At 47.6% G+C, this 21,144-nt stretch overlaps 4 protein-coding genes across 4 annotated transcripts; 2 read left to right on the forward strand and 2 right to left on the reverse strand.

Annotated features, from left to right (window-relative positions):
* Positions 1–13: 13 nt before the first annotated feature.
* Positions 14–7,743, forward strand: DFJ58DRAFT_723646 (uncharacterized protein; the record flags this gene model as incomplete). The annotated part of the gene is made up of 39 exons (XM_041385034.1): positions 14–111; positions 161–412; positions 466–583; positions 637–907; positions 961–983; positions 1,036–1,120; positions 1,172–1,371; positions 1,420–1,503; positions 1,554–1,886; positions 1,943–2,208; positions 2,282–2,637; positions 2,690–2,733; positions 2,792–2,966; positions 3,016–3,087; positions 3,140–3,227; positions 3,323–3,697; positions 3,745–3,930; positions 3,981–4,014; positions 4,063–4,177; positions 4,231–4,248; positions 4,295–4,353; positions 4,406–4,636; positions 4,687–4,728; positions 4,777–4,913; positions 4,976–5,137; positions 5,189–5,607; positions 5,661–5,782; positions 5,836–5,932; positions 5,981–6,099; positions 6,155–6,276; positions 6,333–6,429; positions 6,480–6,501; positions 6,552–6,624; positions 6,674–6,827; positions 6,880–7,089; positions 7,144–7,306; positions 7,396–7,469; positions 7,527–7,535; positions 7,594–7,743. The coding sequence occupies 39 exons, from the start codon at positions 14–16 to the stop codon at positions 7,741–7,743; spliced, it is 5,655 nt and encodes a 1,884-aa protein (XP_041248023.1).
* A 2,707-nt stretch (positions 7,744–10,450) lies between these two features.
* DFJ58DRAFT_723647 (uncharacterized protein) lies at positions 10,451–13,174 on the forward strand (the record flags this gene model as incomplete). Its single annotated transcript, XM_041385035.1, has 5 exons — positions 10,451–10,618; positions 10,668–12,218; positions 12,272–12,292; positions 12,343–12,801; positions 12,854–13,174. The coding sequence occupies 5 exons, from the start codon at positions 10,451–10,453 to the stop codon at positions 13,172–13,174; spliced, it is 2,520 nt and encodes an 839-aa protein (XP_041248024.1).
* A 2,777-nt stretch (positions 13,175–15,951) lies between these two features.
* Positions 15,952–17,437, reverse strand: DFJ58DRAFT_654314 (choline kinase cytoplasm; the record flags this gene model as incomplete). The annotated part of the gene is made up of 3 exons (XM_041381784.1): positions 15,952–16,374; positions 16,428–17,160; positions 17,253–17,437. The coding sequence occupies 3 exons, from the start codon at positions 17,435–17,437 to the stop codon at positions 15,952–15,954; spliced, it is 1,341 nt and encodes a 446-aa protein (XP_041248025.1).
* A 1,166-nt stretch (positions 17,438–18,603) lies between these two features.
* DFJ58DRAFT_630217 (uncharacterized protein) lies at positions 18,604–18,966 on the reverse strand (the record flags this gene model as incomplete). Its single annotated transcript, XM_041381189.1, has 1 exon — positions 18,604–18,966. A coding segment is annotated over one exon (363 nt), but the record flags the coding sequence as incomplete, so codon positions are not given.
* Positions 18,967–21,144: the final 2,178 nt, after the last annotated feature.

Raw genomic sequence — 21,144 nt, forward strand, 5'->3', positions numbered from 1 at the left:
GTCTATTGATGTCATGCAAGCCAAGCTTGAGTACATAGTTGGCAAGTTGATAGTCTGCGCTAAATCCAAGAATTGGTTGGTCCTCACTACCTGGGATGCAATCCTGCAATGGTATGTTATTGTTCTATACAATCCCAAATTACTCACCCCCCGCTTCCAGCTGGCTGCAGATGCGTTATCCCATGACGACCTCCACCCGCGCCTCATTGGTCCGCTTTTATTACGAACTATGCCTTCTGCCTGGCATAGAAGTGCGGGTCATCCGTAGCTGGGCAGATATGTTGTACCGCCTCTTAGGATCCAAGACCGTTAAGCGCAAACTTGAGGCCACTGACCTCCAACTCCCCTGGAAACCCCTATGGGATGTATTGTACAAAGAGCTGTTCCCCAAGAGCCGCCTCGCAGAATTCCAGTAAGTGTGCCACAACTATGTTCAAATGCCAGTGTTTAATGCAATGTGCACAGGGGAAATCGTAACTTAAACAATATATTGCTGTATGTTGCGGAAAGCTGTAAGCGCTATTTCCCTGCGACTGATATCCCCGATATGCTCGAGACGTTCTTGCCTATCCTCACGCCCGATGTAAGTCCTAGATCTCTTGGGATTGATGGATCCCTTACATTAATGCTACTCAGACTACATTGACGATGATACCTGTCCTCACATCGTTCCTTCCGCCAACCCACACACACATCTACCTTCCCGTAATATTCAGGATTTGGGAAGCTTTCAATTCGAACATCATGGACGATAGGTTCCTCGAATTCGCTGGAATCCTCGCGGAGGAACACGTTGCTGGTCAGGAAGGACCTGCGGGAGAGGAAGGAGGTGCCGCATGGAAAGATGTCGGTATCTGGACACAAGAAGAGTGGTTGATGCTTGTCAGTAAAGGAATTGAGTCGCTGTGTAGGTTTTTTAGTACACTTGGTCAAGATCCCGTTGACTTCTTGTTACAATAGATGTCCCTGTGGGCAATTCGAGCGTGAGTCATTTCTTTTTCTCTCTTCGCACAGCGATATCCAACTAAATTCTAGCAGAATATTGCTGCTACAGCTGTTCAGGCAGATGCTTCCGCGGCACGCCAAGGTTCCAAAGTCAAGAAAACAATTAGTAGGATCAGTCAGTATCTTCAAATCTTCTGTGCCACACGAGCAATCCTAATCCCTGCAGGTTCCATGGCTAAACTATTTGTGTACTCGATGGCCCTCGATGGTCCAATACGCGGAGATTCCGCATCCACTCCTGGGTCTCCCAATAGCCAGCCGATGGGATACTTGGCCGGTTCGAAGGCGCTCGACTCGTTAGACAAACTGATTACAAGTACAGAATCCTTCTTTCATCCATCAAACTCCGGTCACTGGACGTTCACGGTGCGTTTTGTGCTGAAATAGGTGGACTTCTGTTGATATTCCCACTAGCTCACGAATTTGCTGCAACGTCTTACTGTCGAGTTTGCCGACAGATGGCTCGAAGAACAGCAACCGTCGTGCAAAACTCCCGTGGTACGTACGACATCAGAGCTTGTTGCAGTTAAATCATGTGCACAATTTAGGCACACCGTCTCACTCCTTCTCTTCGCCGAGCGTTCGTCGATGTTTTACGCACGCCTGCGTTCCTTGCCATGTTTTCCAAAGATTCCTTTTCTATTAGCATGGCACAAAGTGCACTGCGCACTATGGCATTGCTTGAGCCAACGCTCATCATGCCTGAGCTTCTCGAGCGTGCCTACGGTGGCCTGGAAGTGGTAAACGAGACCCACCGCACCACTGCAGTGTTGAAGATGCTGTCCGGCATTTCACTTCCGCTTGTCTCAGAGATGATATGGAGGCCGGGACAAAAGCACCTGCTTCCTCTTCTCGAACTTTGCCTTCCTGGTATTGATCTGGTAAGATACTTTACACCCTCATAGCGTGCGCTTGTTTCTCATCACGCGATGTTTAGAACGACCCCAATAAGACCATTTGTGCTACTTTATTCATCGTCAGCGCCATGCAGCATGTGAAGATTGGAGATCTCTCCATGAACCACTCTGGTTTTGCTTTGTCTGGGGATGCGCCAGCGGAAGAACTCATGGAGCTTGATGCCGAGGACACCCGCATCCCTGAAGGTGTCGAAATGAGCCCATTCGTTTCACTGGGCAGGCAAGAAGAGAGGACTCTTGTCCGAGAGAGCACGGCAGGCTTCGCAGGTGTGGTTGTTCCCTTTCAGTGAAGGAAAGCTACTCACTCCCTAGTAGATTGGGTGACGTCCCTCTTTCGCAGAGTTCTAGCTTTATACGAGAATCCTTCCTGAGGAAGGTGGGAAGAAGAAGACTACCGGCGGAAAATCGGAAGAGACCGTTCTGAAATCGATCAAGAGCATGCTTGACGTGGTCACCTTGCACCTCTCAGACCAACTATTCGATCTCGTGTTGAATCTCGTTTTCGAATACGCTGTGACAAATGCAAAATCTAACGCCATCCGAGCGTTCGGGCAGCTCGTAGCATGCCTGGCACGCGCACAACCTCAGAAGACGCTGGATAAGTTTTTGCCGTCATGTATCTCACGCATACAAGAAGAACTCAAGTACGGAGCTTCGAGCGTTAGGACAACATCAGCACACGATCTGGTTCCATCTGACACAACGTTGCATTGGAGTGAGTGGCTTAGCTTGTTCTTTGTCGGGCATCTAAACGATTGTCTTATCAGACATGTCAATATTGCGCGGGTGTCTTGCGTACGGCGCACATGCTGTGAGTGCGATCTCATTCCGTAGTAGTTTTGAGTTCCCAAATGCGTTATCAATTCTAGCTCCTCAACCACAAAGAAGACATCATCAACCTTTTATCGTTACTGTTGAATAAGACGAAGAACGAGCGTGGGTACACGGGCACTGCCGCGATTGTCGCTAGAGTGATGCATGCGCTGTCTGGTGTCTACCCATCTGACAACCGCTTCGTGAATGAAGACGTATGGAATCAACCTGGTCGGTCACGTCGACACCACTCCCCCTTACGCAACTGATTGTTATTCAGAGTTTGGCGAGTCACACAACACACAATGGGGTCGACTGTACGAAGCGAAGGATGTGAAGGTGGAATGGCACGGTGAGCATGATATCAATACGCCTGACACAACTGCTAACCATGGGATATCAAGTTCCAAGCACCGAGGAAGTGCAATTCATTCTGGACATTTTGGATCGCGTAGTAGCTCCTGCGCTCGATAAGATAGAGACCTTGGCACGGTCTACTCAGCATTGGGATGAAGTAATCAGGAATGACTTCTGCAGGCGAGTTGCAACACAACGAAGATAGCAGTCCGTTAACATAGTTTTCACAGGTACCTCTTGTTTGCGAGGTCTGTCTGGAGCGGCCTACCGTCATTCCTGAAGGAAGGATCCAAAGACATAGTACACCCATGCCTCGATCCAGAAACGGAACTGGAAGGACTTCTTGTTGATCATCTTGATGTCAATGCTGGATTTATTCTCACTGATCCCAATGATCCTCGTTACCAACAAGCCTTGCAGCATCGCATTCGTTTTGGCAATGTCGCGCACTTGGCCGCGGTCGCCTTGCGCCAAATCCAAGGAGGTGAAGATCATTTGGATGCTGTCGTCGCTGTCGTGAAGGCCATCGACACTTACTTTTTGGATTACGGAATGAGTCGGGGAGACTTTATCACACTGCAAAAGAATTTTGCACAGTCGAGAGAGTGAGTTGTCCAAACGCAAAGTTTTTTCCTCGTCTGACGTAAACCAGGGTAAACCGAGTGTCGGCAAGGCAAAAAGAGAACTCGCGAATTGCGTGGGTAAAAAGAGCACAAGTCTACCACTGTGGCCGGCTCTATATCCACGCTTTGTATCGTCGAAGATCGTCCCTGGACGACACGTTACTGAAGGAAGACCTCGCGGAGCTTTGTTTGTCACCATACACGCGAGTGCGACGGTGAATTCCTTGATAACATCATTCGTTCTTTGTCATAACCAATTTTTCAGCCTCGCTCAGAATGTGTTGCACAGCGCATGTGGTGTGAGTACACATATATTCTGGTTTGACCTCGTGGTGACCTCGGTGCAGTCCTATGTCCGCGCGACAAGATACATCTTGCCATCTATTTTCAACGCGCTGTCGAAAGGTAATGATCCTGATAGGATCAAGGGCGCTTTGTACGTCCTTGGTAACAAAGGCACTGGTATGTAGTTTTACTACGTCTTTCAGCATGATCTGATTTGAGATCCGCAAAAGCCGCACTGACCATGTCTGGTATGTCTCAGCAATAGTGAGTATAATTGATTCTAATCACGCGCAGAGCCACCGCTACGACGGCAATACCTGGTTGCTTTGCTAGAATGCCAGCACGAAGAGAAAGTGAGTGCAAGTTGCAATCTGTGGCTCTGAAACCCGTCTAATTTCACAATAGCCATCGATACAGAAGCTTGTCACTACTTTCTCCACGGAGTGTCTGATACACCTCAGTGAAGAAGTCATAAGGACTTCTGCATACACAGCCCCTACTCCTGGGGTTGAAGCCTCTATTCGCACTCTTGAAGAAGAGTTCTCGCCTGCTGTCATTGATAGAAAGTTAACAAAGGCAGCGGTAGAATGTGCTGCTAAGCGTGTAAAGCGATGCTTGGAAGAAACCGAAAAGACTGTGCGTATCACGCTGTCGATGCGTATGTTGATATTGATATTTTGTGATAGGTCCGCTCTATTCTCGAGATCGCCTCTCGGCCCACCACACATGTACGTTATTCATCATTGTCGTTCAACAAATTCAAGCAAGGTTTTTAGTGGAGATATGTACACATGGCCATGAAGTTTTTGATGGGCTTCCTCAGACGCGACGCAGTGGCTCCTCCGGAGTTGGTTCGCTTCTTCATGGAACAAACACTTAGCCCACAACCAGGAATAAGGGCTAGTGCTGAGCAGTACGTGCTTTTTAGTCAAACATGCACCCCATCGATTCATTTAATTATTCGTTTCTTTACAGGGCAATCGTGAAGACCGCCGTTCTCATGAAGATACGAGCGTACGCTAAGACCGATGATGAGCTCTGGCTCTGCAAATGGCAGAGTCCCTTTGCGAGGACTATTTCCATCGATAACCCGTCTGCTTTCCTTGCGCAACTATACCAACCTGTTAATGAAGTCGAGTAAGTCGAGTTATTTGTCGTGCAGAATTTGTTGTTCATGCGCTTTATTAGTGGCTTTTACGTCGACCTTCTAGACACTGGTTTTTTGGCTTGGACAAAGGTCATCAAATGCTATCCTGTGAATCTGAGCAACTCAGTGTCATGGGACTCAGCGTCAAGGCAGTGCTTGCAAGCTATGCACAGCTTTATTGGAGAAGGATATTTTACTCAGCTCGCAACATTGTGGAGCCAAGAGTCCAGCAAGGCGTCCGGTTCACCGCATCTTCATGCAGAGAACGTGATTTTTATGATTACTCTAGGTCCTCGTGGTTTCTGTTCCATCTATAAACTCGTTGCTGACCCTGCTGCAGCGAAGTTGTTTAATGGCGAACACTTGCATCTAATTCTTCCAATTGTCGAGCCATTGATGACCGATGCGGATAAGTTCAAGCAGGCGGCCGCGGCTGAGATATTGACTGGACTGCTGCGCGGTATTCTTCCTGTTCTGTACCGTTATATTCACATCTGATGTGCTTCATCACAGGGTCCAAACACTGGCCCAGGCAAACACGAGAGGAGCTTTGGTCTTGGCTCACCCCGCGCTTTGACGTAATTCTCGCTCAGGCGAAGCCAGATACTGTTTCATACTGGACTTCGTTCCTAGAGGTATATTGTTCCGCAGTTGTATCGAGAAACATCACTCATTGGCTACCGAAAAGCATACCTTACTGAACCTCGACCCACGTCGCTTCCAGCCTTTGGTCAATTGGATATTATCCCTCCAGCTTGACTTCCAGGGCGACTCTGCGTTTTCCAGTAAGTTTCTTTCTTGTCATTAGCCCTGTTATGCTCATTGTCTTGCAGTGACGAAAGCTCTTAACATTATCGTTGTGTTCATTGATTCTGTCGGTGTCCGGTTCAATGGCGTATCTGAGAAATATGCATCGATTTTCTTCGACAACGCGGACTCCAACTATGCAGAGGTATTTGCTTGATACAGAGATACCGTATCCGTGTGTCTCATATCTTCTGATATAGATAAGAACTTCGATAGCCAATGCCCTGTGTCTGATAGCCAAGTATCAATGGAGACCAGCATATCCCTCTGTGGATGCCCTCCTCGCGGCATGTGCAGAGAGTCCAGATCCGCTTCGAATCAGGTATTTCCCCTCCAGTGGTTCCTCCGATATGGCACTCAATTTCCATTCCTTCTCAGCCAAGGGTTTTTCTCTTATCATGTACAATCGATCATTGATAATCTGCCCAAATGGAAGGACGAACGATTCCCTCCGCCTAGAGTTTCACAGTCCCGGGTGGGTATTGACATATTTACCGGAATTCTCTTTCTTACGTTCATCTTCAGTATGACAAAGTCGGCTTGACTAGTAGGATTCGCGATTTCTTTTCATCTGAAGTTCTAACCGAGACCCGACAGTGTTGCTCTGGCTATGGGTGTCACTTTATAGCCCTGAAGCTTGTCTCGTCCGTCCTCATGCCATGGCTCTGCTGTTTGTAACCTGTTCATTTTACTGTATTATTCCGCTAAAATATCTTTAGACCTGAACTCTTGAGCATGTCAGAATTAAGCGACAATCCGGAACTTCAAAAGTACAGCAGCGCTGTGCTTCGTGTGTTTTCCTCGGTTCATCTGCCGTCTTCGCTTACGCACATCGTCCTGGAGAACCTGGTTTCGGCCATTCAGTCATCTGAGGTATATTCGTTTTACCTAAATAATTAAAAGTATTTATCTGGAATTTTTCTAGTCATGGCGAATTCGATTGCATGCATTGCCTGCCCTGGTCGTTTTCTTCTATCGGAACCTCTTGACGATTTCATCTAACGGCGTACTCAAAATCATGGATGTATTACTTGATTGTTTATCGGATGAGAACGTCGAAGTTCGAGAAATGTCGTCCAAGACCCTGTCTGGAGTTGTAAGATGCTCACAACGGCAGAACATAATTCCATTGAAGGTGTGCGATGATAGCCTCCGTAAATTTCCACTGATTAAGCTCCGTTTAATTCAGAATCGCTTCATATCATTGGCGCGCAGCGTAAAGCTCCCCTCGCGTACACACCATGACTATGGAGAGTCACTTAGGAAGTTGCATTCCGCTATCCTTGGCCTATGTGCCCTTATTGAGAGTTTCCCGTACTCTGTCGAGCCCTGGATGCCGTCCCTCACAGAAGGTCAGTGGATGCTGTGAACTTTCTTGTCTGAAACTCATATCCGCTCGCTATAACTCTCTTACTATTTTCGATCATCTTCGTCAATACAGTCCTAGCGAGACACGCAACAGATCCGCCGCCGATCTCGACGACGATTCGTCACTGTGCTTCTGAGTTCAAGAAAGTAAGATCCTTTCCAATTGTACACTGATTTGACCTCACGAACATTATTTCTATCTAGACTCACCAGGTAAATTACTTCCGCGATCAATGACAATCTTTGTCGCGCCTTACCATCGATTTTACAGGATACCTGGCATAAGGATCAACTAGCCTTTGACGAAGATCAATTACAAAGCCTCTCCACGATGCTTGTTGGTACTTCATATTGTGGGTTAATTGCGTCTGTTATTGGGGCTTTGTCTAATCAACGGCCATATCTACAGACGCCTAGATAATGTTTCATAGATTAGCATCGATCCGCGCCTCCGTCAGGACTCAGCATCAGCAGGACGTTCGTATTACATCGCCGTATCGACTATGTATAAATTAGGGCACATACTTGATGTTCGATTTTAAGTATCGGGTCTTCTTCAAAGAATATTTGTGTTATCGATGATTAATTCCGCCTATGCCTGCGACAATTTGGCGTGTTCAGTATCGGCAGTAGGGTCCTCTATTCCCGCCTGGATGCTCCAGCCGAACAGGAGCAAAGCTTTGTGTACCATTAGATGTAAAATCCGAAAAAAAAAGAAGTTCTAAGGCTTGTTGGCTCGCAATTCATCGGCTCGGAACCACATGATGGGCCGGTATATGTAACTCCTGGAGACGGCCCATCAGCGCGTGTGTTACACGTGTTCCGGTCATTTGAATTAGTGCCTTGAAATATGTGCTAAGTCGGCTGATGATACAATCGATGACCGAGCCTAGTACTTATAATCATTCAAGCCGTCAGAAAGGTTTCAGAAAGGTCTGACTTTCGTCAGATCTTCGTGCTTTGTTCAGGGTTTGGTTCATATGGCATTATCACGTTTGTACATTCCACAACCCGTAAAACTTTGACCCGGGACTTCAAACTTAGAATTGCAGCATACGCGACGCGTAAATCATGCGGTCATAGGAAGGAGCAGTAGAAAGCGCGCTTCCCGTAACTTCTAGATATTAGCGGCATTATGTTCATATCGCGATGGAGTTATCCCCGAGCCAGGTCATCATCGATGGCAACTGATTTGAAGAGATAAATTGATAATGATAATGGTTCGACTTGACATATACTGTGCGCTTCGTGCGCACGTCTTCTGAGGCGTCACGGTGATTATCTAGCCGGATTATAGCGCCATCAGCAAGTCAGGAGAAGGTTCCGAGGCACGGTAGGAAGTGCGTCTAATTCATGGTTGCAAGTTCTTGTGACTTGTACCCCAGAATTTGGAGCTGATACGCGAAAAGTTATCTGAATTGTGGGGCAGATTTATGCACGTTCGATGGTCGGGTCTTTGGTTAGCCCCTAGTGCTATGAGCAATGAACACTACTCCTGCCTTTTTTGTGCTAAAAGTTCCGAAATCCAATCAAACAGTGCCCCAACGTATCCAAGACTCGAGTTCCCCGGATTTTGTTAATAACATGGTATCGGAACGGCGGTTGCAACGTTGACGAGTCCCATATATTAGAGCAATTAAAGTGGATTTAACGGAACACAAATAGCACCATATCAACTCACGTGAATTGGCATGGTCAAGTTAATCATTGACTCGGACGCCGACATAAGAAATGGAAGTTTGAACCCAATTCAAAGACGATAAGAATGGCACCGATGAATAGTGGTGATACTGTGGATGGGCGCAAAGACGCAAAACGTGGTGATCACGGACGGTGCATGCTTGCTTCGTATGACTGTTCGGTGAGTGCTCAATTGAGGCGGTCCTTGGGATTATTTCACAGAGCGGCGAACCATGGAGGTGCTGCGGCTACATAGCATCATGGCACGGTCGTGGGACAGCATCAACACGTGTTGGGTATAGTGTGTTACTTTGGGGTTAGTACCCTTGATAGTATTTTACGAATGTTTGATTTCTAGAAGGTGTTCCGAGTAATACATTTGCTTCAATAGAGTCTTGTCGTCGTAGCAAACGATCTGCAGCTTGACGCTATTGATTTTCGGGTCATCAATTGCGATGCACGTGTATCCAAAATTAAATTTGAAATTGGAGCCAACGAAAGTAGCATGCAAAGACACGGCCTCAAGGTAACACGAGCCTATAGCTGAGGAATGATTTGGCGCCTTATGAGGAGCAGCGAGGAGCACAGTGGATGGATTGTTGAAGGGCTTGGTGTAGCCGCTGCAGACTGCAGTACGGCGTTGTCACGTTTAGGCCGATAGTTACGACATCAACAATGTAAACCAGTGCGAGCCAAGTGAATTATAGGCCAGGCCCTTGGTCTAGGTTTTCGGTTCATCTTTTTTGTTTTGACCACGACCATCCACGATCCAGGTTCTTATTTTTTATATTCTCTGCGAAGACTTGCTGTTGCTAATTGAATGTTTACTTTGACAGTATCTAATAGTTCTTATTTTTGAGACGAGGGAGCGCCTAGTAACATCTCCAAACCTCATTGCACAGGGCTCATTATAATTATTGGCAATCGCCGCCGCAAGAAGGGCACGTTGCGATCAAAACCCCTTCGCAAGGTCAGTCAGGGCTCCTCCCCTTTGCCTCATTTCATTACCATAACCTCCAAGAAGATCTAAAACCCTCGACCACCACCCACTTTGCCTCTTCAAACTCTTGACCTGGGTCCTGATCTTCAACACGCGACCCCGGTCCTCACGACCTCCTCACGCCTCGTTTTAGTTCATCTCACTTTTTATACCTATCTTGTGCTTTCTCTTTAGATCTTTACTGCTTGTCTTCTTGCATTCTATCCAGCAAAACGTCGACGGCGGTCTCTATCTATCAACTCACTTAGCAAATCGTGCTCTCAACATCGCATCACCTATATCCTATACATCATCGCATCTTTGATTATTCTCTCATACCGCAACGCACGACAGATTTTTATCCAGCAATCATCGGTCGCTCATCAGCTTGTTAATTAACTGGTGAGTCAATTTCTTTGCAGCGTGTTTTTGCTTCGCTGACAATTCCCATTATTTAAATCAGATTTAAATGCAAAAGGTGGTCACCGCTACTACTGCACCCACACACAATTTGTACTTTGCACGCGAATCAGGCTCAAGAAAACCCATTTCAGCTCGAGCACAATCAACGGGTACACCTGGTTGGTCCCAAATTCCCCTTGAACATCACAACTTGAACCCAGACTTCACAGCCGAGGTAAGCCATGCGCTATCTCTCTAGACAGCCTTCTTATACATTCCCGTAGACTTGGAACGTTTCATCTGCGCAAGACTCACCGCCATCTCTTTCATCCTACATCCCCCGTCCAGCTTCGATCCAAAAACCTTTAGCAATGCCTGTTCGTACGAACCTCGTAGACATGTCAAAAACCGAAACCTCTGGCCATCCGTCTGAGCGTGTCCCAAATAACGCTCAACGATGGAGGCTCAACGGTTCGGGACAGCTCGTCGATCCAGACGCATCGCTCGACTGGGATCTTGCCCAGGATATTGCCAGGCTGAAGCTCGGCGCTGTAGGCGACCTTGGGGACGACATACAGGGACGACTGGGGCCTTCTCCTCAGTCCAAGCTAGGTGCTGCGAATGTAGCTCCATTCAACGATGCAAGTCCGCTGGAAACGGCTTCTGACGTCAGTCTCGACTCCTCCCCCAATACCTCTGATCATCAAATTTCACCGTCCCATTCTCGCGTGTCGTCCACTGATACACTGGAATCCCACGAATCTGCCATTTCTTCGGCCAGTCATACCATGCGCGGGCAGCCCCAGCTGAAGATAGCAACTGGAAATGAGGGGAAGGAGCGCCCTCACTCCTTCAGCGGTGGACTATCGACTGCTGATTTGCGTCGCCTAAAGCAAGCAGGGGAGGAGCATGTACATCCCGTGCCTGCTCACCCTTGGTCGTCTGCTGCTTACAGGGACCGCGTTGGTGGTGGAGAAAAGCCTTTTTCGCCTGAGCAGCCCCAGTACCCATCGCTGACCAACGCATCATTTGGTCGCGGACAACAGCAATTTGACTACCGTTCCGCACAAGGTAATGGGGACTTGCAGAGCGATTATGCCCCTCAGCGCAGCTATTTCCCCCAACCTACTGCCCCCAGTGCCGCCACACCACAGCACTTCCTCCAAGGTCGCCCGGCGAATGGGGTTCAATCTACCTATCGCCAGCCTCAGCGAGGTTACCCCCCACAACCGTTGGTCCCAAGCCCGACAGGAGTTGCCTATGGTCCAGCACATGTTCCTCACTTGTCGCTCGGTAACACTCAGCAACTCTATGACATGGTTCTCCCTACTGGAGACAGTCATCACCCAGCCGTTACTCGTGTGCAGCAACAACACAACGTTTTTCGTGGTGCTCATCAGCACTCTGCCTCGGACCCTTCCGCTCTGCGAGATGCTGCTACATTAGCGCTCCTCAGCAACCAAGCAGTTTTCGCACAGGCGACTCATGGAATGTATCCTCCCATCCACCCTGGCCTCTACAATCAGTTCTACGGTACTCCGGAATCATACCCCTCGGATCTGGCTGTCGCAGCCATGGCAAGCCGTCTGCAAACCCATTTCACTAGTCCGTATGGAGTGTTGCCAGCCCAAGGCCTGGGGGTAGACCACTCCAACCCAGGATCTGAGAGTCCTCTGCAAAACTCTGGTGGACCGAGTGCTAACAACCGCAAGCTCGGCTTGTACAAGACCGAGTTATGCAGGTCATGGGAAGAGAAGGGCTCGTGTCGGTACGGAGCGAAGTGCCAGTTTGCCCACGGAGAAGATGAACTTCGGAATGTTGCTCGTCACCCCAAGGTAAGTACCCATCTATGCTTGCGATACTGAGTATTGATATTATCGCATCTCAGTACAAAACAGAAATATGCAGGGTAGATTTTCTTCTTATTTTTTTTTCTTTTCTGATGATGATGGTGAATAGACATTCTGGGTGTCAGGTGCATGTCCATACGGGAAACGTTGTTGCTTCATCCATACCGAGTTGCCGGTTTCGGGCATCGCACCGGGAGCCGAAGGTATCCCTCCGCCTTCGGCCACCGCAAGCAATCGTGAGCGCTCGAATAGCGACCCCAACGAATCGTCGATATCCCTCCTTCAGCGCATCCAGCGTAAGGGTGATGCAACACCAGTGGATGCATCCCCGCCTTCGGGTAACTTCTTTAATTCTCGACCTCCCACCGGCTCGCTTCGCGTCGACACGTCTGCTCTCAATAATATTACGAAGCAGAACAAGTCGGCATATCCTACCTTTGCCAGCAATGCCTTGATGCTTTCAAGCTCCGAGCAGACACCTATGAAGTCTCCAGTTATTCCTCTGACAGCGGGTCCTGACCTGGGGCGGCACAACAACGCACGCCTGGATATCGTAGGATACAGCCAGGTGAGTATGTCGCGGCTGTGCAAAACCGATTCTGATCCAAGTACACTGTTAGCAACGTCTTAACAGGACGAGCGCCACAACGCCTAACGCCAGACACTCTTTCAATGGAACGGATGTAGATCTTGATTTCTCCTCGCCGTCCACACCTTCTGCTGCAACCCCCACAACGTCTTTCGCACTCTCGCAAGCCGATAGGGTATCGAACAATAATGCTGTTCCACGCGCGCACGTTAGATCAGGGAGTGCTGGAAACTGGGGCAGTGTTACTCGTAGTAGCAACCTAGCTGGTGTGCCTTCATACCCACAGGCTTCCGGAGCCGGGGAATCTTGGGTATCAGGTGACCTCACCAGACTCGCAGAAAGTTGGATGTAATACATCGGCTGTCGTGTTCAAGAACTTCGCCGCTTGGTCGGACGCTCTTTTGTGATGTTCCCTACCTCCCGTAGTCATAGTGGAGTTTACGAGACATTTCCTCATCTTCTACCTTACTTTGTACAAAAGGCTTTTGTATACCTCATCTTACGTCTTGTTTTCATGTGCCCCTTGTCACGCTTCTGATGATGATATTTTTCATGACTATCTCCGTGCGAACGTACACCCTCTCCATCTCCTCTCTTCATCAAATCTGCCTTTGGCTTCTCTTGCAGCGCATCGTAATCGTCGATTGGTGAACTCTCTTGTCGTCGAAAAGAATTACGTGCTGAGCTAGAAGTCGTGTTGCGCATGAACTAGAAGTCACCTTGTCCACCAAATGGCAAAGACAAGCCCGAAGGCATTTACACATTGATGATAAGCCCATCAGCTAATGCCGTCGCGATCGGGCCGCATATCAGGCAGAGCGTAGTACCTAACAATTGCAAAACCTGAACTTTGTACTAGTCAATTCAAATTCACCAAGCTTCCCCTGCAGCACCCTGCCTTATTACTTCAAAGTTGCCCAGTCGTTACGAAGAACCTCAGCAGCTTCTCATCGGAATAGTAGTACTCATCATGTTTCTCTCGACCGATTCACGGTGTTCTTAGTACGTAACATACACACTCAAAGGTGTCTCCGATATTCCAATTAATCTATTAAACGGGCGCACACGACCACCGCCCACGTCTATGTACGACCCCTCGCCCCTACTAAAAACGGTAACCTTGGATAATCGTCGGACTTTGGACTAAACCTCGCGCCGAACATACGGGTACTACTTGTCTTAAGCATTCTTGAACCTTGCCTAACATCCCGTCATCCCCAAAACCTTACTTGCCGGTTGCATAATTTGTTAGTGCACATGTTGCATATACAAGTACTTTTATCAATTCAAAATCAAATTTTCAGGTATTTTGAGTGATTATATGATAGATGATATATGGAAAAAACACAACTTCCTACTTATTGAACCATATATACTGCGCGGAAAGGGTCAAAAGGGTTTAGCAAAAAATTTACTAAGGACTATTACTGAGGTTGAGACAAGGTTTAGGTTTTAGCACTGTAGCAGACAATTCTCGACAAGCCTATTACTACTGTTCGGCGCTGCGCCGCAAGGTTCAGTTCAGAGTCCGACAATTATTTAAGGTCGTTTACTAGTAGGGGTGCATGGGCAAAGGGGTCATGGGCGCGGGCGGTGGGCGTGTGCGCCCAGCTTTGAACGTCCCAAATTATTAAAATAATTACTGATGGCGTCTGGGAACGGTAAATATGTGGGCTGGGTTGGCTTGGTAATTGTAGTTGCGTTCGCGACTTCAAGCTTAAGGACGCGTTGGCGTCAACATCTCTTCATGTGTCACCAAACGTTCACCGGCGCACCCCCGGGCCACGCAATGTGCAAAGTACATTGCATCGACGGCAGTGGCCTAAGCTCTATAGAGCTTACTTGCTATCCAAATTTTAAGAGTGTTACTTTGGTACAGCCCAATTTGATGAGGGTAGTATATGCTTGAAGCCCGAATAATCCAAACTAATGATGATCTTTATTGCAGGGAAATCGATACATCTCGCTGTCATTCAAGACGGATCTATGTGAATTTCCCTCGTGCTCTGGATCACGCATAAAGATCCGTTTGGCCTCAGTGATGTCTAGGAGTCATGCGTTCTCATCCCTATTTGCGTGCTTCCGAGTGGGCCGTAGCCGCAACTTGAACTATTCCTGACCTTCAACACTGTCAATTCCTGTCAGACGTCCTAGGTCTTGCATACCATCAATTCTCTCACTTTGTGGTAGCTTGGCTGCCACCTGCACCCCCTCGATAACGTCTACTCGGATCCCAATTAATACCGCTTGTCAGTGATTGTCTTCCTATCGATCTATCTAGGAGAGACTACCCTACTAAATCACCAGCACGAGGACAGGGTCACAGGACACATAATATCATTCTATTCTGGATTTGTTGACACACACCTAGTGTTTCAGTCAAATGACAGCCGTGAGCTGGTCCGTCTTTCAATAATTCCTCTACTACACCTTTACATAGTAAACGCCAAACAATGGTATGATGATGTGTCCTCGATCCCTCAAAAGGCATGCACGAAATTTCAACGTCCAACTGTGGATAACCTAGATGCTCTGAGGTGAGCCAAGTGAACATTCCACCATCATATCGTCTGACACCCTGTTCAGAGTCAGCGATTGAGCATGATAACTAAAATTACACAGAAGATCTCCAAAAGCAAACGATCAAACCGTGGCGAACAGGATTTCCGCCGACGCGATATCGTAAACCCGGCAACGCAGCAATACTGACATTCGCATCGTGTTTTCAAGCTGGTTGCAGGCCTTATGGAATGTCTCCAACAAGATCAGATCATTTTAATGATGAATAGAAAGCTCCCTCGAAGGTTGACGAGATCTCAAAACCTACATCAAATCTGCATTGCCAAAATACAAACAAATTAATGTCAGGGGCTCTCAGAGCGCCCTTAAAAATAAATAATCCGAGGGCCTACAGAGATCCTTAAATGGATGTGCGAGGATGTTCCACAAAACACGACCTCGAGGAGCGTGCGTAAACATCGCCGCAGCACATGGTAGGCTTCTACAACGCCTATGAGCGTTTGAACAGAGACTTGATTAGCGCTCAGCAGGTGTCGTGCAGGGGACACGTACAAAAAATTGCAGATTCTGTGATAGTTGGGACAGAGGTGCCAACAAGGGATTAAAGCCCTAACGAACACCAAGCTCGGATAACTCTCTAATGAACCCTTCCATGCGACATGTCGCATAAGCTAAGTAGTCAAACTCTGGTTCCAATTCTCCTCTTTCCAGGCTGTCTTGCGCCTGTACGATACCCCACACAGTCCACATCCCGTGTGAGGCAGGACTCCAAATACGCACTTGACGTTCCAACAGGGAAACTTCTGCTTCTGAGCGCAACGTTGGAACCGAGGAAGTGTATGTGACAATGGGACGCGAGTGTGCAAGATACGCCCGATAGAAATTTTGACGTTCTTCCATTGTCGGATACCGGCTTGGATCCAGAAAATGCGGTGTTGATGAATGATAGTCAGCTGTCCACTCGTGGAAGTGATTAGCAATTTCGAACGCAACTGGATTAGGCGATGCGTATTCAAAATCAACCACAACAATCTATGCCATAAATTTGGTAACATCCTCTGTACCCCAGAATAACTATTACTCACCTGGTGGTGCTCGGGAGCACCCTGGCGAAGTGGGCTAGTTAACCTCAGTATGTTGCCATACTGGGTATCATTGTGCGCGAAAACACGTCGGCTTGCCCCCTCTACCTGCTCAACGTGAGAAACCCAGCGTAAATAACGCATCCAAAGTTCATAGAAGCGGTCGATGTTAAGTGTTTGACGAGTGGCCTCAGATACACAGTGGAGACCCAAAACCTCTCGTGCGGTTGGCATCCACGCTTTAACATTTTTCTTGACCCCGATCTCCCAACTCTTCCCCTCAAGAGCACTGACGGTGAGTGGACCTTCTACAACACTAATGTCCACAGAGTGGAGTTCAGCCATGCGCGAAGCTATCCATTGGCTGGTCTTCCTGTCACGAAGGTCTGATGAAACTAGCGTGACAGACTCGAAGTACTCTTCAATACGACCGTTTGTAAATGTACCATATACACGAGGACCAAAATGGCATCGAGACGAGAGAATGTGAAGCATGCGCAACTCGTGAGAGCGAGAGATGAGAGAGCTGGATGATGGGCCATAGATGCGCAACAGGAGCGTAGGAACGAGAGCAACGGTAGGGCAAGAGACAAAAAAGATGGTATTGGTGAGAGCACCAGAGACCTTGCGGATGGAGAGTAACTCGGGGGTTACCTGCGTCTTGTGCCAACCAGGAACCCGCAGAGCCACCAAAATAGCAAGGAGGTCTCTTGCAAAGTCGACCGACTTGTAAGATCTATATGAAAAGACGGGATGTAAGCTCAAAATGCAATTTGAATAACAAACCCTGCCAAAAGGATGATAAAGAAGCAAAAACAAATAGCATACCTTGCATGTAATTTGGCCCTAACGTTTGTTAAACCATCGACAAACTCAACATCAATAGTGACTTTTGGTTGAGATAAGGATACACTTGAAGATTTCGAAGGACTGAGCACTAAACTGCGCAAAGACGAGGATGACCGTATGCCAGTGAGTGGAGAAGGAGAAACGGCGGCGCTAACTGCAATCATGTCAGTTGCCTCACACATAGTGTACTAGGATTGCTTGACCGTCCGTCTAGGTTGAGAGAAACGTTACTGGTAGACACGTCGTAGGGGGACTCAGTGCTCGGCGGGCACAAACCTTGGCTATGAGCACACGACCACATTGCACGGAACTAATGGCACTACTTGACAAAAAAGGAAATCGATATAACACGTGCGTGCCCTAGACATCCTGAGACCTGCAACTTGTACACATTTTTCACGCGCTTTTAGACTATCTTTACTACGTGGCATACCCGCCTATTTGCTACGGAAAAAATAAAGAAACTCGCCCCGGTCACACAATCAAGATCCCGGCAGGACCATGCAACATGACCGCTGTGCTTATTGACAAGAGCGCTAAGGATGAACTGCTGGAATTTCCAGAATCACCTGCACCCTTTAGGATTGGTGATGGAAAGAGGGTCGGGCAGCTATCCGAGACTGACCGGTCAGAAGAAAAACTGATAAAAGAAGATGAGGAAGAGCTTGATAAATTCGAGGCTAAGCCCGGGCCTGAAGAAGAGCATGGCAATGATCAGGCCATAGAAATTACTGACATGGATGCCGTCGCCACAGGCACTACATTGAAGGTTCTGCATTCACCCTAACCCACTACCTTATTATCCAGCTGTGCAAGGTCATAGGCAACCCCAAGCACTGGCAAGTTTTTCTTGATGACAACAGAACAATAAAATCAGGCGCACAGATAAAATGATTATGTATTTCTCACGTCACCCCCTTGCAGGTTTCGAACTGAACATTCAAGCAGCATTCGTTCGCACCCAGTTTTATCATGTAGAAACATTCAAACTTGTACAATTGGCACTGAAAATACTGAATGGCTCCTCGATTGGTGTCAAATTAGACGAGTACAGAGGCAGGTAGAGTATCAGACAACCTATCCAATGTTAGTTTTATGAATCTGAAAGGAGAAACAGTCACAGAAACAAACCGGCACTTTCAAGGTCAACAAGGTCTTCGTTATGACGGATCCTGCAATTATCATAAACAAGGGTGGCTCTCCGGGGAAGGGATTCATATGGCAAAGCTAGAAAAAAACATGTGCTCGACTCAGCTCAACAGACACAGAAAAGAGACATCTTCAGCGATGAAATCATAGAACTACTGTAATCAAAGGAGCCTTCAACCACCTGAGCTGCAATGTGACCTTGCGCGGTCGTAGCGGTACACAAAGAGTACCAATCACCTCGAACAAAGACATTCGTGAGTTGTGCGCAATGTCCCCCCGGTGCTCGTCCATAGTGCCATGTGTATGTCCGGTCGTTCTTGCTGGTTTCGTCAATGCCGACGAATTCTGAGCCATCCCCGATAAAATAGTTGCGAAAACTCACTCTGAATTCCCCTTCTCGGCTCTCATTACGTTCGGAAGCAAGTTTTCGAAGGATCTTGCGTGTGAGACCAGCTTCTTTGAGATTGCGCGGTAGGGTGGAAGCACCGACAGTGATATCGTGCCCGACTGCAAGTAACGTACAGACCTCGTTAAGAAATATATCAGAATTCGCAACAAAGATATGTTCAACAGCTGTTAACAGTGCAGGTGTGATTGTTTGAGTACGGCCGGTGAGTGGGGGTGGAGGCCTCGCGGTAGTTTGCCACCACCGAACTCCTCAAATATCCGTCGTCAGCGGTAGCAGCCCCTCCCACTAATACCAAGTACTTCACATATGTCCTCCAACTCCCATCCATTATCCCAGAGTCGAATGGCGCATTCCCTGAAATCATTTCTAATTCTTCGGTTGACCTCAGTGTTTAGATGTTAGAGAAAGTCAAATTCAGAGTCTTCTGGTGTTGTGAACGACGTCTGAATGGCACATTATTAAAAGCTGTCCTGGACCGGGCATTCCCCCGCAGATTTTTTTGCAGAGATGATCGAGGGTGGCCCCGCAACTGTTGATATAAAGTCGTTCTGGAAGTGAGTAGCACTACCAGGGTATAACTCGAGGATTAAATGCCGGACATTCGAATTGATGTCTTGAATCTGGGTAGGAGCCTTGCCTTGCAGCGGCTTCAGGTCGAAAGTATTCTGGCCACTTGATTCGAATTTCGCTGAAGAACAAAGTTGACATGTCTGACATCCGGAGCAAGGGAGCAAAGTCGCCTGTGGATCGATGATCACTGATCAACATAGCTCATGCGCGATTGGGTTTCGCGTGTCTATGGTCGGACCCCGAACTCCTTCGGAGATTAATAACTAGCACATTTATTTAATTATGAAAATGAAAATTTACAATACCCCACAAGTTCAGCAAGTACTGCTTACATGGGTTATGTTGATCACGGGTTCAACGTTGATCATTAGCGAGAGGCAACTTTGCTATCTTGCTCCGGATGTCAGGCATGTCAACTTTGTTCTTTAGCGAAATTCGGATCAAGTGACCAGAATACTTTCGTGATGCTTCGACTTGAAGTCGCTGCAAGGCAAGGCGGCTCCTACCCAGATTCAAGACATCAATTCGAATGTCCGGCATTTGATCCTCGAGTTCTGTCAGTGCTACTCACTTCCAAATTGACTTTCGAAATTCTATCAACAGTCGCGGGGCCACCCTCGATCACCTCTGCAAACAAATCCGCGGGGAAAAACCCGGTCCAGGCCCATGATGGCGTTGAGTACACGAACACCGTATATCATGCAATACCCCTATAATCGCATCCTGCATCGCGGCCTGGAGGCCACACGGCATCAAGTTCAAATAAACCAATTTAACCTCTTGGTTTTGCATTATGTATGCGACCTGGTTCTGGGTATCATAAATATCTTGACCAGGAACAAAATTATGTATCTGAAAATTTTGCATCATTTTCTTGCATGCACGCTCAATTCCCTGAGGAAGACCCTGGAGGCTGTGGGTATCAATGCTCTGTTGTGCGAATCGACTTTCAAGGTTGGTTGGTTGTGCTTTATTTGTTGAAGCAAGAGGCTCTGATTTCTTTAGTGAACGAGTTATGTATGCCGTCATTCCGCGGGTTAATACTCTCGAGGAAGCGTTTCATTGTTCAGCTCATCGACATGAAATCAAATCAACTAACACTATATCACTGCGTCGGCAACGGTCTGAGCCGCACTGACACTATTTCCCTTTCACATCAAGATACGACCCTGCATTGTTTGCGCGAACAAGGCCCGTTTCTTCTGTGAGCCAACGTTCGTATCAACACCCTATCGACTAAGCTCTGACCATATGAGTACGGTTAGGCCATCCAAAATTCCGTTCTGAGATGTATGAATTACGCCCCAAGATGTCTTGTGTCGTAAATATTGTCGAGGTCCGTTAATCAGGACTTGCATCCCTGTGGCCGCGGATTTTACGCGCAGCCAACGTATCACAGTTAGACATGTGTTAATCTTGTAGTAAGCCACGAGGTACACTGATGTCTTCCGCGCGACCACTATAGACGAAAGAAGTTGCCGACATAATCGTTCAGAGTCCGGACGTTCTTGCAACTTCCTGTATATTCCATTTCCAAGCTGTAAAATGTTCCCGTTTGAATTCTTTTTCCAGATCGAGTGCTGCCCGTGCCAGCCCGCCTGAACAACTTAAACCAACATTGAGGAATAGTAAATCGTGTGCATGCCGCATGCCATTTGTTAAACGGTGTGTTCTGCATTAAAAGGTTACGAAGACGTCACCCCAAACCTGACTTCGACTACGTATCAGCTTATCTGCAGCATG

This window comes from Suillus subalutaceus (assembly GCF_016647625.1).
Source record: "Suillus subalutaceus strain FC151 chromosome Unknown DFJ58scaffold_15, whole genome shotgun sequence".
In the NCBI taxonomy this organism is placed as follows: Eukaryota; Fungi; Basidiomycota; class Agaricomycetes; order Boletales; family Suillaceae; genus Suillus; species Suillus subalutaceus.